The sequence below is a fragment of the Pteronotus mesoamericanus genome, unplaced genomic scaffold (genome assembly GCF_021234165.1).
Source record: "Pteronotus mesoamericanus isolate MK-2021 breed Mesoamerican mustached bat unplaced genomic scaffold, CSHL_Meso_final scaffold_476, whole genome shotgun sequence".
NCBI classification, from domain to species: Eukaryota; Metazoa; Chordata; class Mammalia; order Chiroptera; family Mormoopidae; genus Pteronotus; species Pteronotus mesoamericanus.
The window spans coordinates 1,313,027-1,325,615 of NW_026555318.1; the positions used below are offsets into that span (position 1 = coordinate 1,313,027).

General features: G+C 44.8%; 1 protein-coding gene across 1 annotated transcript; it reads left to right on the top strand.

Moving 5' to 3' along the window:
* The first annotated feature begins 9,424 nt into the window (after nucleotides 1-9,424).
* Nucleotides 9,425-9,745, top strand: LOC129086931 (keratin-associated protein 17-1). The gene has a single exon (XM_054593669.1). The coding sequence runs from the start codon at nucleotides 9,425-9,427 to the stop codon at nucleotides 9,743-9,745; it is 321 nt and encodes a 106-aa protein (XP_054449644.1).
* Nucleotides 9,746-12,589: the final 2,844 nt, after the last annotated feature.

Genomic DNA, 12,589 nt, shown 5'->3' on the forward strand with positions numbered 1-12,589 from the left:
AAAAGATCCTTTGTTAACCTCTTAATAAAATCTTATTCTGTCACAAAAGTGATAATTGTCCTTTTTGTTCATCAATACCAAAATTGGGTATCTTGTATAAATAAAAAGCAAGCAGCATCCTTCCATCAGATGAAGGGGTCATTCACCCCAATTAGGGTCCTAAAGGAGACATCGCCACTGGACATCACCCACCCATGGATGTGGGTTTCACGTTCGGGAAGAAGGTGGGGAAGGACCGGCAAATCCCTGACAGCATCTACACGTGTTTTCTGTCAAGCTCTTTAGAGGGAGTACGTGAGGGAGTCACAGACACTGGCTAACAACAGGAGGATGTGACTCTTGGGAGAAAGGCTGTGTCTCTTGGCCACATGGAATACTGTAACCTGGAAAGAACCGGGGAAAACACACTGGGCCAACAATGATCTACCTGCCCTTGGACTTCATGCTCCTGGTTCTCTGGTTTTCAGACTCAGACTGAATCACACCACCAGCTTTCCTGGTTCTCTGGCTTGCAGGTCATGGGACTTCTTAGCCTCCCTAATCATGTGAACCAATTTCCATTTAAAAATGTCATCATGTATATATTTAAAAAAGAGCCAATTTCCATAATCTCAGCACATATATATAATAAATCATGCACATATCTATTTCTCCTATTGGCTCTGTTTCTCTAGAGAACCCTGATTAATGTGGGGAGGGAGAGTGCCAAATGGCATGTAATCAGGCTTGTGGTGGCATGTGTGTTCCAAACACACCACACGGGACTGGGGAGCTTTCCCTGGGGATTGGAGGCTGGAACGGAGATGGGTGTGCGTTCAACATGGACCATCTTTTCTGGTTCTCACACTTCCTTGACTTCAATGACCCTGCAGCTATTGAATTAAATTTGCCTTCAGGGTCAGCTGGGAAGGCTTCTCTCCTCCTTCCTTCAGCTTTCTTGCTAAGGAAGGAAGGAAGGCAGGAAGGAATGAAGGAATGAAGTAAGGAAGGAAAGAGGGATTGGGGGGGTGAGGGGGTGAGGGGGAGAGAGAGAGAAAGAGAGAGAGAGAAGCAAAACAAGGAGTAAGAATGTAATGTAACCCAGTTAAAGGGTTATTAGTAAACCTTAGGAAATGGCTGACACCAGATACATCTTGGTTTTGTTGTTGAGAAAAAAGAGGGAAGAGGCAGAGGACAATGACTATGGACCCTTAGCATCCCATGGATTAGGGGAAGGATTACCTGGGAGACAGAGAGACTGTGCAACATTCTGTTTTATCCTCATGCTCTTCTTACAAGAGCTAGTCTTCCTGTTGACATAGACCCGCCCCCTTCCAACCACAGCCAGTTCATCACTGCAGAAGTGACACCATGGGACTGTGAGGATCGTTCATAAAAGGAAAAGCAGCTTCCACCTCGCGCTCCTGGGATGCTTGAGGCCCAGATACGGAGCCATGAGGAAGCCCAAGCAGCCCTCACGCCCTTCCAGATAATGCCGCGGACATCACAGGGCAGAGGCCAGCCCGTCCAGTGTGTCTTCTCAGATCCCCTGGCCCCCAAAACCCATGAACATAATAACGTCTCGGTTGATTTATAGCGCTATATTTGGGGTGTTTGTTACACAGCAGTAGAGACCAGACAAGGACTTTCTCTCGGGCCCCTGGTTTGTCGTCACCTTGGGGAGAAACCAAATGGAAACATCAGACAATCACATTTCTATTTCCCATCATTGATGAACTTCTAAGGGGTCTAAAACAGGGCTGACTTTCTTTTGTCAGCTGTATTTCTAACTGTAACAGTGGTCAAAATAAACATAATGTACTATTCAGGTGGTAATTAGAGAACAGGCTGTAGTACTAACAAACTCATAGAAGATTCATGTATTAAAAGGTTCCTTGTAAGTATTTTGTAGACATCAACAGTTGCGGCTCCTGCTTAACCACGGAACGGCCCTGGCCACGAGAACTGACAGGCGTCAGCAACCCCTGTCAACACCCGCAGAAATGTTGCCTGCACGTCCTGTTCCAGGGTATTAGCAGCGAAAACACAGGCGGAGCGCTGAGACTGCATGATGACTCTCGCAGGAGGTAACGCTGGAACCACCAAGAGCAGGGCTGAGAAACTGCACGTTATCAGAAGTTCCTCACTTCCCCTCTTCCCACGGTTCTCCTATGTGAACCAGCCAGGCCACCTGAGACGCTGAGATGGGCTTTGCGACCAGAGTCCCCCATCTTCCAGGTTGCTGGCACATGAATAAAACCACTTCCTTTACATCAGCACCTGCCTCTTGAGTATTGGCTTTCAAAGTGGCGGGCAGCTGGACCTGCGTTTGGTTACATAGAGGCCACATGTGTCGATATTTTCTAGCTTGTCTTTTATTCAAGATAGCAACATACTGTATTAAAATCTGTGTTTGATAACTCCAGTATCTGAAGTCTTTGTGGTCTCTTTATGCTCTGTTGTCTCTACTGGTTCTCACTCATGGTGCCTTGTTTCCCTATGTGATTCGTCATGAATGACTGTGAGCTGAATTGTTCATTGTATCGGTCAGGGAAGGCTAAGATGCAGTTACCACAGTAACAATCAACTCCCAAGTTTCCCAAGTCTTATTACGACAAGAGCTATTTCTTGCTCATCCTCTAAGTTCAACACAGGCCATGAGGAGGCTCCAGTCACCTTACTTACTCAAGAACCCAGGCTGAGAGTACCTCCAACTCCAGCTACACTTCTGCAGGTCTGCCCGGGAGGGTGGCAACTTCTGCGATGACTCATACAGCTTTGGTCTTTGGTTAATAGCGTTCACCTGTTATTAACCAAAGCCAGTCACTTGGTCATGCCGAGCTTCAAAGGATGTAGAGAAGGGCATTCCTGTCATATTTCTGAAAGGCAGAAAGACATAAATATTTGGTGAATAACACTAATGATTACCGTCTCTGTTTTCTTTGGAATACTATTTGTGGGACGTCGTGGAGGTAGGATGATGGCGTGTCCTCCACCACGGGCATTTGTTCCTGCTGGTGCTCTCAGGCACTGCTGGTCAGAGGCCTCTTTAAACTCATGGCCTGAAGTTTTTGGAATTATGCAGGTAATGTGCAATCCCGGTGCCCAGCGGTGGAAGTGGGCGGGCGGAGATTATACATGGCTCACCATTACATCGAGGGCGTGGCCCTTGGGGGGGCCCCAGCTTAACGGAGGGGCAGATCTGCTAGGGGAGTCTCTACAGTCGGTGGGGCCTGGGCTTTATGTTCTGTTTCTGTTCCCTGAGAGGTCACAAAAACTGTAATTCACGTTTGTCAAATTCAGCAAATGCCCTTGAGGGAGGAGCAGTTTCAGCGCTCAGTTTGCCTCTCTGAGCACCCAGAATTTACTTAGTTCTTTGATAATTTTTTGACAGTTTGTACTATCTTGTCAGTTCTTTGATGCTTCAAGGAGACTCAGATTTCTAACACCAAGGACAAAACAGCGTGTTTAGTTGTTTTCATGCTGCAGGTGAATCCAAATGTCCTAGCCTGCTGCAGCCTCTGAAGGAGAACCTCTGGAGCTGTGCCGTCCAATTCAGAAGCCACTGGCCACGTGGGGCTGTTTCAATATAAATGTATAAACATGAAATACAGTTAAAAATTCAGTCTCTCCAACTCCTTAGCCACATATTAAGTGCTCAGTTGGTCCAGTGGATTCGACGTTTGGTGGAGCAGACATAGGACATTTCTGTTATTGCAGCAGGTCCTATATGACAGCTCTGTTTCCAGACCCGACTGAGCGAAGCTGTGGCTGAGGACAAGGAAAGATGAGTGCGGACTGGCAGCCGAGGCTCCACTCTCTCCCAGTGGACCCTCCGACTGTGTTGCACTGCGGGGCTCATCTCACATTTGTTTATGATTTTACTTATTCATCCATTTAGTAAATAGTTATATGAGCGCCTGCCATGCCGTAACCACGGATGTAGACTAGTGAATAAAATACCTATGGCCTCTGTGGTTGTAAAACTTACAACCACTTGTATATATTCTTACTCTAAGACTTACCTTAAGACAAAGAGGCAATGTTCTCTGCTTCCTTCAAGAAAGCCTGACACAGCGGAAGGAGAACGGGCTTCAGAAGCAGATGGATCTGGGTTCACATGCAAACCCTGTATCTTCTAGTTAAAGTGGTTAAGCTCCGGGAGCCTCAGTTTCCTCATGTACAAAATATGGATAATCATACTTATTGTATATAGTTATCTTGGGTGTTAACCAAGAAAACACATAGGACGTGCTCGTGCAGTGCCTGGCACAGCTGGAGGGGATGATAATATGCCCACTTTGTCAAGAGATGGTTTGTTGGACACATGATTTTAAATCAGTGCCATCTAATATAATAAGCTGCTCACATCAAGCCAAGTTTCTGATGAGCTGCATCTGGGGAAGCTAGCATCGCGCCTTACTCTGTGTTTGCCTTTAAAAGAAATAGCAGCAGCTGCTTGTGTAATGGCACATGGTGAACACTAGAGGCCGCCAGAATAGATGCCTTGCTTAGGTTTTTAATGACTCAGCCTGCACCTCCCACCCTGTTCTTTACTGCACACCAAGAATTCATTTAATATGCACTTAAGTCCCCCAGTTAGGAATACCAGGGCATTTTCTGTACAGCAGTATCGGCCACACCTCAAAATAAATTCCTAATGGATAACAGCATTAACTGTAGAAAATGCAACTATAAAAACTAAAAGTTAATAATTGTCTTGTTTGGGGATGGTGAAGAAGTTTCAAAGCCTAAAAGCAGCAGAAAGAAAAAAAAATGTAGGAAGATTTTCCTGTACAAAAAGAAAATTGTATGCATAAAAACACCACAGACACAATTAAAAAGAAATGACACTTTGGAACAAATTTTGCAACACGTGTGCATGACAGAAAGGAACGTTAATGTATGTAGCATAAAATAAGTTCTTATAAATAAATTAGAAAAGGTGAATAGCTTAACAGAAAAATTGGCGTGCGCGGATAATTCCCAAAAGGAGAAATAAAAGTGGCCTATGAAATAAATGCACTCATCATGAAATAAGTACAAATAAATACTATAATCAGATTTCATGATTGGACTATGAATCATGACAAATGTCTTGACAAAGAAAGAAATCAGAAAAAGTCAAGAGCCACACGATCTCACTGACATGCAGGATATAGAACTGAAACTCACAGACGCAGGCGGCAGTGTGGCAGTCACCAGGAGGAAGGGGGAGGCAGAGAAAAGGGCAAAGCGGGGCGAACAGAGGGAGATGGAGGAAGACTTGCCTTTGGGTGGTGGGCACACGGTGCAATCAATATACAGGTCAGGTATCATAGAAATGTACACTTGATATCTAATTTTATTAACCAATGTCACCCCAATAAATTTAATTTTAAAAAAACGTATTAGTGAAGGCACTGTGAAATGGGTGTAAATGGGGACAATTTTTCTGGAGGATGATTTTAGAATATTTATTCATAGCCTTAAAATTATTAACACGCTGAAGATTCAGTAATTACATTTCTAGGCATGTATTTTAAGGAGATAAGAAAGATGCATAAAGGGAAACATTGAAGGAAGTTCATCTCAGTGTTTTTGCTTTTAATATTGGAAAACTGGGAACAGCTTTGATATCCAACAATAGGGGATGTTTACATCACCATGAAAATATAAATGTTCATGTGTTTATAATAGTTAATAATCAACATATTTATGAGCTTTTTCTCAGGTGAAGTACAATATTCAGTGCATAAATCAATTTACACAATATGGTTTTGATGTTGTAAAACTATGTGTCAGGCTGAAACCTCAAAATAGCAGAGGTCTTACCTTTCTCCTGCAATTTCCTTCACGGCTGCTCTTTCCTTGCGACTTGGGCATCAGTGACGTCTTTCTAGTATTCAGTGCGCCCAGCGTAGGGTTTTTCCTGTAGAAACGCAGAGAGAATGACAATGCTTAGCTTGTGCAATTCGAAATAGTCTTTTGTGGTGGGGGAAAGTGACAGAGAAGACCTTGGGCCTCCCGGATGGGCGACGGAAGGATGCATGGTTTGCGGAGAGCAGGGAGAACTCAGGTATCTCAGGTGGCGCCATCAGAGGGAGGATGGCGGTCGGCAATAAGGGAGGACCATGTTCACTTTGGTGGATGCCCACCGTGAACCAGTGGCCACTCTCTTTTATGCTGCGACACTGTCCAAGACCCACAGACTCAAATACCATCTCCAGATGAAGGAGGGAGGGAAACATCCTGAATGACTTCTGACCATACAGAACTGACTTGTCCTGCCTCATAAGCTGCAATGAAGATTTGAAATAGGTTTAAACAGAGAGAAAAATAGTTATATATTTTTAACATACCTTGGAACATGGATTCAGAAATGTGTACCAGATCTATATGGACTTGTATCTATATACATTTATAGTTGTGTCAATATCAATTCAAATATTTAGAAAAAAGAAAGGAAAATAATAAAATTAGGAAGTAAATATTATTACTGTGGGCTTACAGATGATTTTTTCTTATCTTTAATTTTTTGTATTGTTCAATAATTCCACAGTAACTAGGTATGACATTCATAATGTAAACATTATTATTATTAAAATATAGCCTTAAAGGCCAATGATAAACTGGGAAAATATTTTTAACTCATAGTACAGATAAAGCTTTTATTTTCTACTTCACAAAGGACTCTTATCAATCAAAGAAAAAGACCAAACAACCCATTAGAAAAACGGACAATGGAAAAGTCGATTCACAGAAAAGGGAGCATAAACAACATTTCAGCATATGAAATATTGCTTAATTTTATTTGCAATAATCGAAATGCAAATTAAAACTATTTCAAGATCCTGTCCTTTTCCCTATCAGACTGTTGATGTCACCAACTTTGATAACACATTGTGTTGGTAAAGCATGAAGAGACAGGTCCTCTCACACGTCGCTGATGGGCATGAGCACCAGTGCCTTTATGAAGGGTGACTTGGCCACATCCATCAAAATTACAAATACAAAAACTTATGGCGCAGCAATTTCTCTTCCAAGAGTTTACGGGAAAGATGTAGGAAGATATGCTAAGTTATATAATAGCAAATGCTACAAAAATAAAGTTTATGAAAGCAAAATATTGGAAATTAGAAACAAATGTCTTTCAATAGAGTTAAATAAATGATTCGTACAATAAAATACTATCAACAACTTTATGTACTGATATGGAGTGAGCTCTAAGATACCTTGTTAAGAGGAAAAAAAGAGTTAAGAACAGTGTGCATATTATGCTACCATTTGTGTATAAATAATATACATACATCTAACTATCATTTTGGATGTCAATAATAGCTAATGTTTATCAAACAATACATGGCCAATCACTGTTCTAAGTGCTGTATTGGTGTATATGCACTAATTCACTGACCCTTCACAGCAGCCCTATGAGATTGTTTCCACAATTCCCATGTTATAGATGAGTAAATTCGGGCGCAGGGCATCCAGTAATACTGGGGACAGAGGGAGGGTGGGTGAGAGGCGGCCTGGCAAGACACAGGAAGAGAAAGGAGACTGTTCGCTGAACCTCTTGTGCACCACGACCACAGGAATACATTGCTTATCATTTAAAAAGAATGAAAAGGATTGTCTGCCCTGAGCACTGCTGTGTTATGCTTACCCCGAGGTGTCCATCTGCGGATCTGGAGTGTGGGAGGGACCCTGCACCAGGAAGCAGAGCATTCGTGGTTAAGTCGATCACGAAGGTGTCTTCTCTGGGCCTCGCAATCATCATTTGTATATTTAAAAAAAGTGCTTGCAGGTCATGGTCACGGTGGCACTAAGTTATATAAGTGTTTCCTAATGTATTTGATAATCTGAGTCATCTGTGAAACTTTATAATAGCTTCTCAAGCTCCGACGAGCACAGAGTCTGATTTAACAGAACTGGGAACGGGTTGGTATCTGTGTTTTTCAATAGCCCCACCCAAGGCAATTCTGATTATAAAATCTGGTTTAGAAACCCTGAACCACATGATTGCTTGGGGTTCCTCCAGTTCTAATTCCACATTCTGTGATGTACTGTGCCATATCAGATCCAAGTGATCGATCCTTTTTCCCTGTCTCCATTCCCCTCGTCTCAGTTTGCAGTCCTTCTAGCCCTTTCTAGAGTTTGCCTTATCTCCAGGCTCATCTAAAAGAAAGGAAAGGAAATTGAAAAGGAGGGGCCTATGTCCCTTGATCTAGCTCTCCATCCCCACCACCCACCCGGAGGGCTGAGCTTACGGGTTCCAGAGTTGCTAATACCGTTCCAACAGGGTGTCAGCCCAAATGGAGACAGGAAATCTGACCCATCTCAGAACTTACACATGGACCTGAATCCTCTGTGGATTCTAGTCTTCCAATGGCATTTTATTCACCAGATGATATTCTGGGTATTTTGTATGTTTATCCCTCATTCTGCCAGATGGTCTTAAAAAAAAGTGCAGATTTCCACTTTAATGCCGTGTTCTGGATGTTCAGTGGCCACCCTCCCTCTTTCCCTCCCTCCCTCCTTCCCTTCCTTCCTCCTCTTCCTCCAGCACCTCCTCCTCCTCCTCCTTGTCCTCCTTCGTCTTCTCCTCTATCTCCTCCAACTCTTCCTCCTCCTTTCGAGGAAAGGCCTGGGGCCAGGGTGTTGCGGCTTCTGGCCCCTGCTCTTCCAGCCCATTGAGAGAGCAGGGCGAGTGTTCAGTTCACTGCACACAGCCCAGAGAAACGTCGTTCACCGCGCCCCCCCCCCCGGGCAGTTTTATGATGAGTCTCTCTGCATTTCACGGGGCAGTTATTACTCATGATTGATGGTCACTGACCAAGCCCAAACAAACGTGTGGCACACTCCACATACCATACACACACACACACACAAATATTTGCCTTGCTCACAGGGGGCCTGGATGAAGATGCCATTTCCAGCTGGGAGGAGCCACCGGGCCAGACCTCCTCAGCAGCCTCCGCTTATGGCGGAAGGCACAGGGCCTCGAGCTTTTCCCCTCCTGGCCTTCCAGGGTCAGCCTCCAGGACAAAAGGAGCTGGCGGGCCACTTGCCGGCAGAGAAGACGCGGAAGAGGCGCATCTGCGCCAGAGCCAGAGTTGGCCGCGGGCTTCTCCGTCCCCTCTCCAGCCGGCGCTGATGACGGCTGGCCCATGACGACCATGATGACAGGTCTGCCCAAGGGTGTATTTTTACCCTCTGGACAAACAGCAGTTGGGGCGAGTGGGGCTTTTTTATGAGTTGAGGTACTCAGGGCGGGAAAATAAACAGGCAGCTAATGAGACGCTCTCGTGGAAACTGGCATAAATAATAACACAAAAAATAAAACACCTGGCCCTTGTGCCCACACCCTTGGGGAGGGGTTATAAAAGCTTCTGTCCAGCTAGTGACAGTCAGACTTGGGGAACGCCGGCCGCGCTCCTGCCCTGCGCCCTGACCAGCCGGGACCATGGGGTGCTGCCCCGGGGATTGCTTCACCTGCTGCCCTCAAGAGGAGAACTGCTGTGAGATGTGCTGCTGCCAGCCCTCCTGCTGCGGCTGCTGCGGGTCCTGCTGCGGGTCTTGCTGCGGTTGCGGTGGCTCGGGCTGCGGAGGCTCGGGCTGCGGAGGCTCGGGCTGCGGAGGCGGCTGCTGCGGGTCCTCCTGCTGCGGATCTGGCTGCGGGGGCGGTTGCTGCGGGAGCGGCTGCTGCGGATCCGGTTGCTGCGGCTCCACGGGCTGCTGCGGCCCTGTTTGCTGCCAGCCCGCGCCTGTCTGCGACACGAAATGAGGACCTCTCCCTCCCGCCCCTCACCGAGGTTGTCTCAAGGAAAGCCTCCACCTGCTCCAGGTGGAGACCCGGTGCCTCGAGGACGTCTCAAGGCAGTGTCCTGTCTCCCGTTCCATTTGTAGAGGAGGCTTGTTCTCCTGCGCCCGCCCTGGTGTTCCAAGGCCCTGAGAACAAAAGCCATCCGCTGGTGAGGAATTAAAACCCAGTGCCACCCAAAGTGGTCCCCGGAACTGGAAGGGTGAATCCCCATGGCTTGACTTGCATGAAGCTGAATGTCTTGTCACTGTAAGGCATCCACTTCCTCAAGGTGTCTTTGGGACTGACCCCTCTTCTTCAGCTTTCTGCTGCTTCTGAGACGCAAAAATTCCTCTTTGTTAACTTCTTAATAAATTCGAGCATGCTGGCTTAACCAAATTAGTTCTGCGGCCTCTTCCTTCGCCCCCTCTTGGGCACTGGACCAGGAAAGTTTACTCTGGCGTCCACAGTAGGGCTTTTGAAATGTAGTTTGTGGATCCATCAGCACCAGAAATGCCCAGAGGTAGTTAAAATGGAGATTCCGCAGCCCTTTCTGAGACAGGCAGAATCGCGTGTGGCCTGGAAATCTACAAGAAGATTGCTTCTACAAAGAACCCCAAATAATTCAAATGCACCGAACCATCCTGGTAGACTAAAGCTTCCATGTGCTACACAAGATTCACATGCGGAGACTTTTGAAAATGCAGATCCTTGGGCTTTGCTGCTACAGGTTTTATCCAGTAGCCCTAGGGTGGGGGCCCCTGGTATCTGCATTTTTAAAAGCTCCCAGGTAAAGTCTGATGGCCCAGTTCAACCTTGAGTGAGGTGCGTGGTGTCCTCCTGTGTCATAGTTCCTCTAGGATGGTCCTGCCGGGCACTTCGGGTTTGGTCAGAACTTTCTGGCAAAGTTGGAGGAGGAGGCTTGGTAAGACAAACTTGGTTCTGAATGGAAGGGATTCCTGCAGCACAATTTTGACAACACACAGGTTCTAAGGATGCTCTGGGCAGCTCAGGCCCTTCCTCCAGCTTCACGCTTTGGCAAAGTCTCCCTTCTCTGGGTTAGAGTTTTGTGTCCTGGAACCAGCCATAGTTACTCTGCTTGAAGCCCAGGGGTGAGAGGGGTGAGCATCCATTTGCCAAGTGGGGCCTGACCCAGGTGTGTGTGGGTTCAGCTGGGAGGTTAAAATCCAAAAGGTAGTTGCTTCAGACTCTTGCTGAATGTGACCTTGAGCCATATAGGGAATAAAATTAACTCTGCTTTTGCCCTGGGAGAAGAGCATTCATTTTTATTCCTACAAAGCAATGTTATTCAACAAGCAAAAATAATTTTCTGATAATGAACATAGCCATGATTCTTAGGAATATGAAAAAATACGGAAAAATATACAGCAGAAATAATAGCCACCTGAATTCTCACCCTCAGGATTTATTACTGACATCTTTCCAGGCTCCTTTGTAAGAGTATTTACCAATAAAACTGGGGTTATGCCGCTTGTACTTTTTTTGCCGTAGGATATTTTCTGTTTCATTTTTTATAAATTAATTTTGAGATATAATGTACACAAAATAAATTACTCCCACTTTAGTGCACAGTTTGATGAGATTCGGTGACTGTATATATTTAAGTAACCGTTACTGCCCTCAAAATCTAGAGCTTTCCGTTGCCCCCCAAATTCCCCAGCGCCCTTCTGCAGGCGGTCCTCTCCACCCAACCCCTCTCTCAGATGAACATTGATCTGCTTTATGTCACTGTAAGTGTTTCCATTTCTAGAATTTCATATAAATGAAACCATATACTGTGAACTTTTCAACCTAGAATAACGTTTTTAATATTCATTCATGTTTTTGTAGCTATCAGTTGTTCGTTTCTTTTTATTAAGTGAATAAACTACACTGTATGAATAAACTACATTAAGAAAATTCATCTACTGATGAACATCTGGGTTGTCTATAATTCTTTGCTTTTATGAATAAAGTTGTTATGAATATTCATGTACAAATTTTTGTGTGGACATATGTTTTCACTTATTTTGTATAAATACCTAGGTGTTGGATTGCTGGGTAGATAGTATAGTAGGTGAATGGTCCACATTATGAGAAACTACCCAATGGTTTTTGCAAAGTGGGTGTACCATTTTGTATATCTGGGAGTTCTAGTTGCTCCATGTCCTTGCTAACACTTGATATTGGCGGTCTCTGTATTTTTAGCCATTCTAGCAAGTGTCTAGTGATAGCTCCTTGTGTTTTCATTTTCTTTGTTGCATTAAAAATTCCAGCAGTATTAGCAGTATCTTGCCCTGGGAGAGTATTTGAGATTTGACTATGCCCTGGTGCAGTTTTAGGCTCTATTATTTAGGTCATTTTTGTTCAGCCTGTAATTGGCCTCTTTAGTATTGGCTCTTTAATCCGCAGGACAGAGCCACAGTCAGGGCAGCTGCCAAAGGACCAAAGTTGCCAAGGGGTCAATTGGTCTACGTTAAGCAGTTGTAATTAAGAGCAGCTGATTCTTTTATTGCTCATGACCATGCTTATTTATTTTTTTTGACTTACTGACAGGGAATTGCCCTTTTTTAGCTCTCCACAGGGGTCCTTACTCATTTACTCAACAAATCTTTGTAGTGAACTGCCTATGTATCAAACCCTCCTCTGGGTGCCGGGTATACATCAGGGAATAAACAAAATTCTTGTCCTCCTGGTGCTTATAACATCAAGGGACACAAGAGATGCAAAAAAGAATAAAGTAGGAGTGGGATAGGTCAGGAATTTTTAACCATTTTCATCTCATGGCACACATAAACTCATTACTAAAATTCTGTGGTGCACCAGAAA

What these genes read in the sequence shown, in the direction of transcription:
- LOC129086931 (XM_054593669.1), top strand. Translation starts at nt 9,425, where the DNA reads ATGGGGTGCTGCCCCGGGGATTGCTTCACCTGCTGCCCTCAAGAGGAG.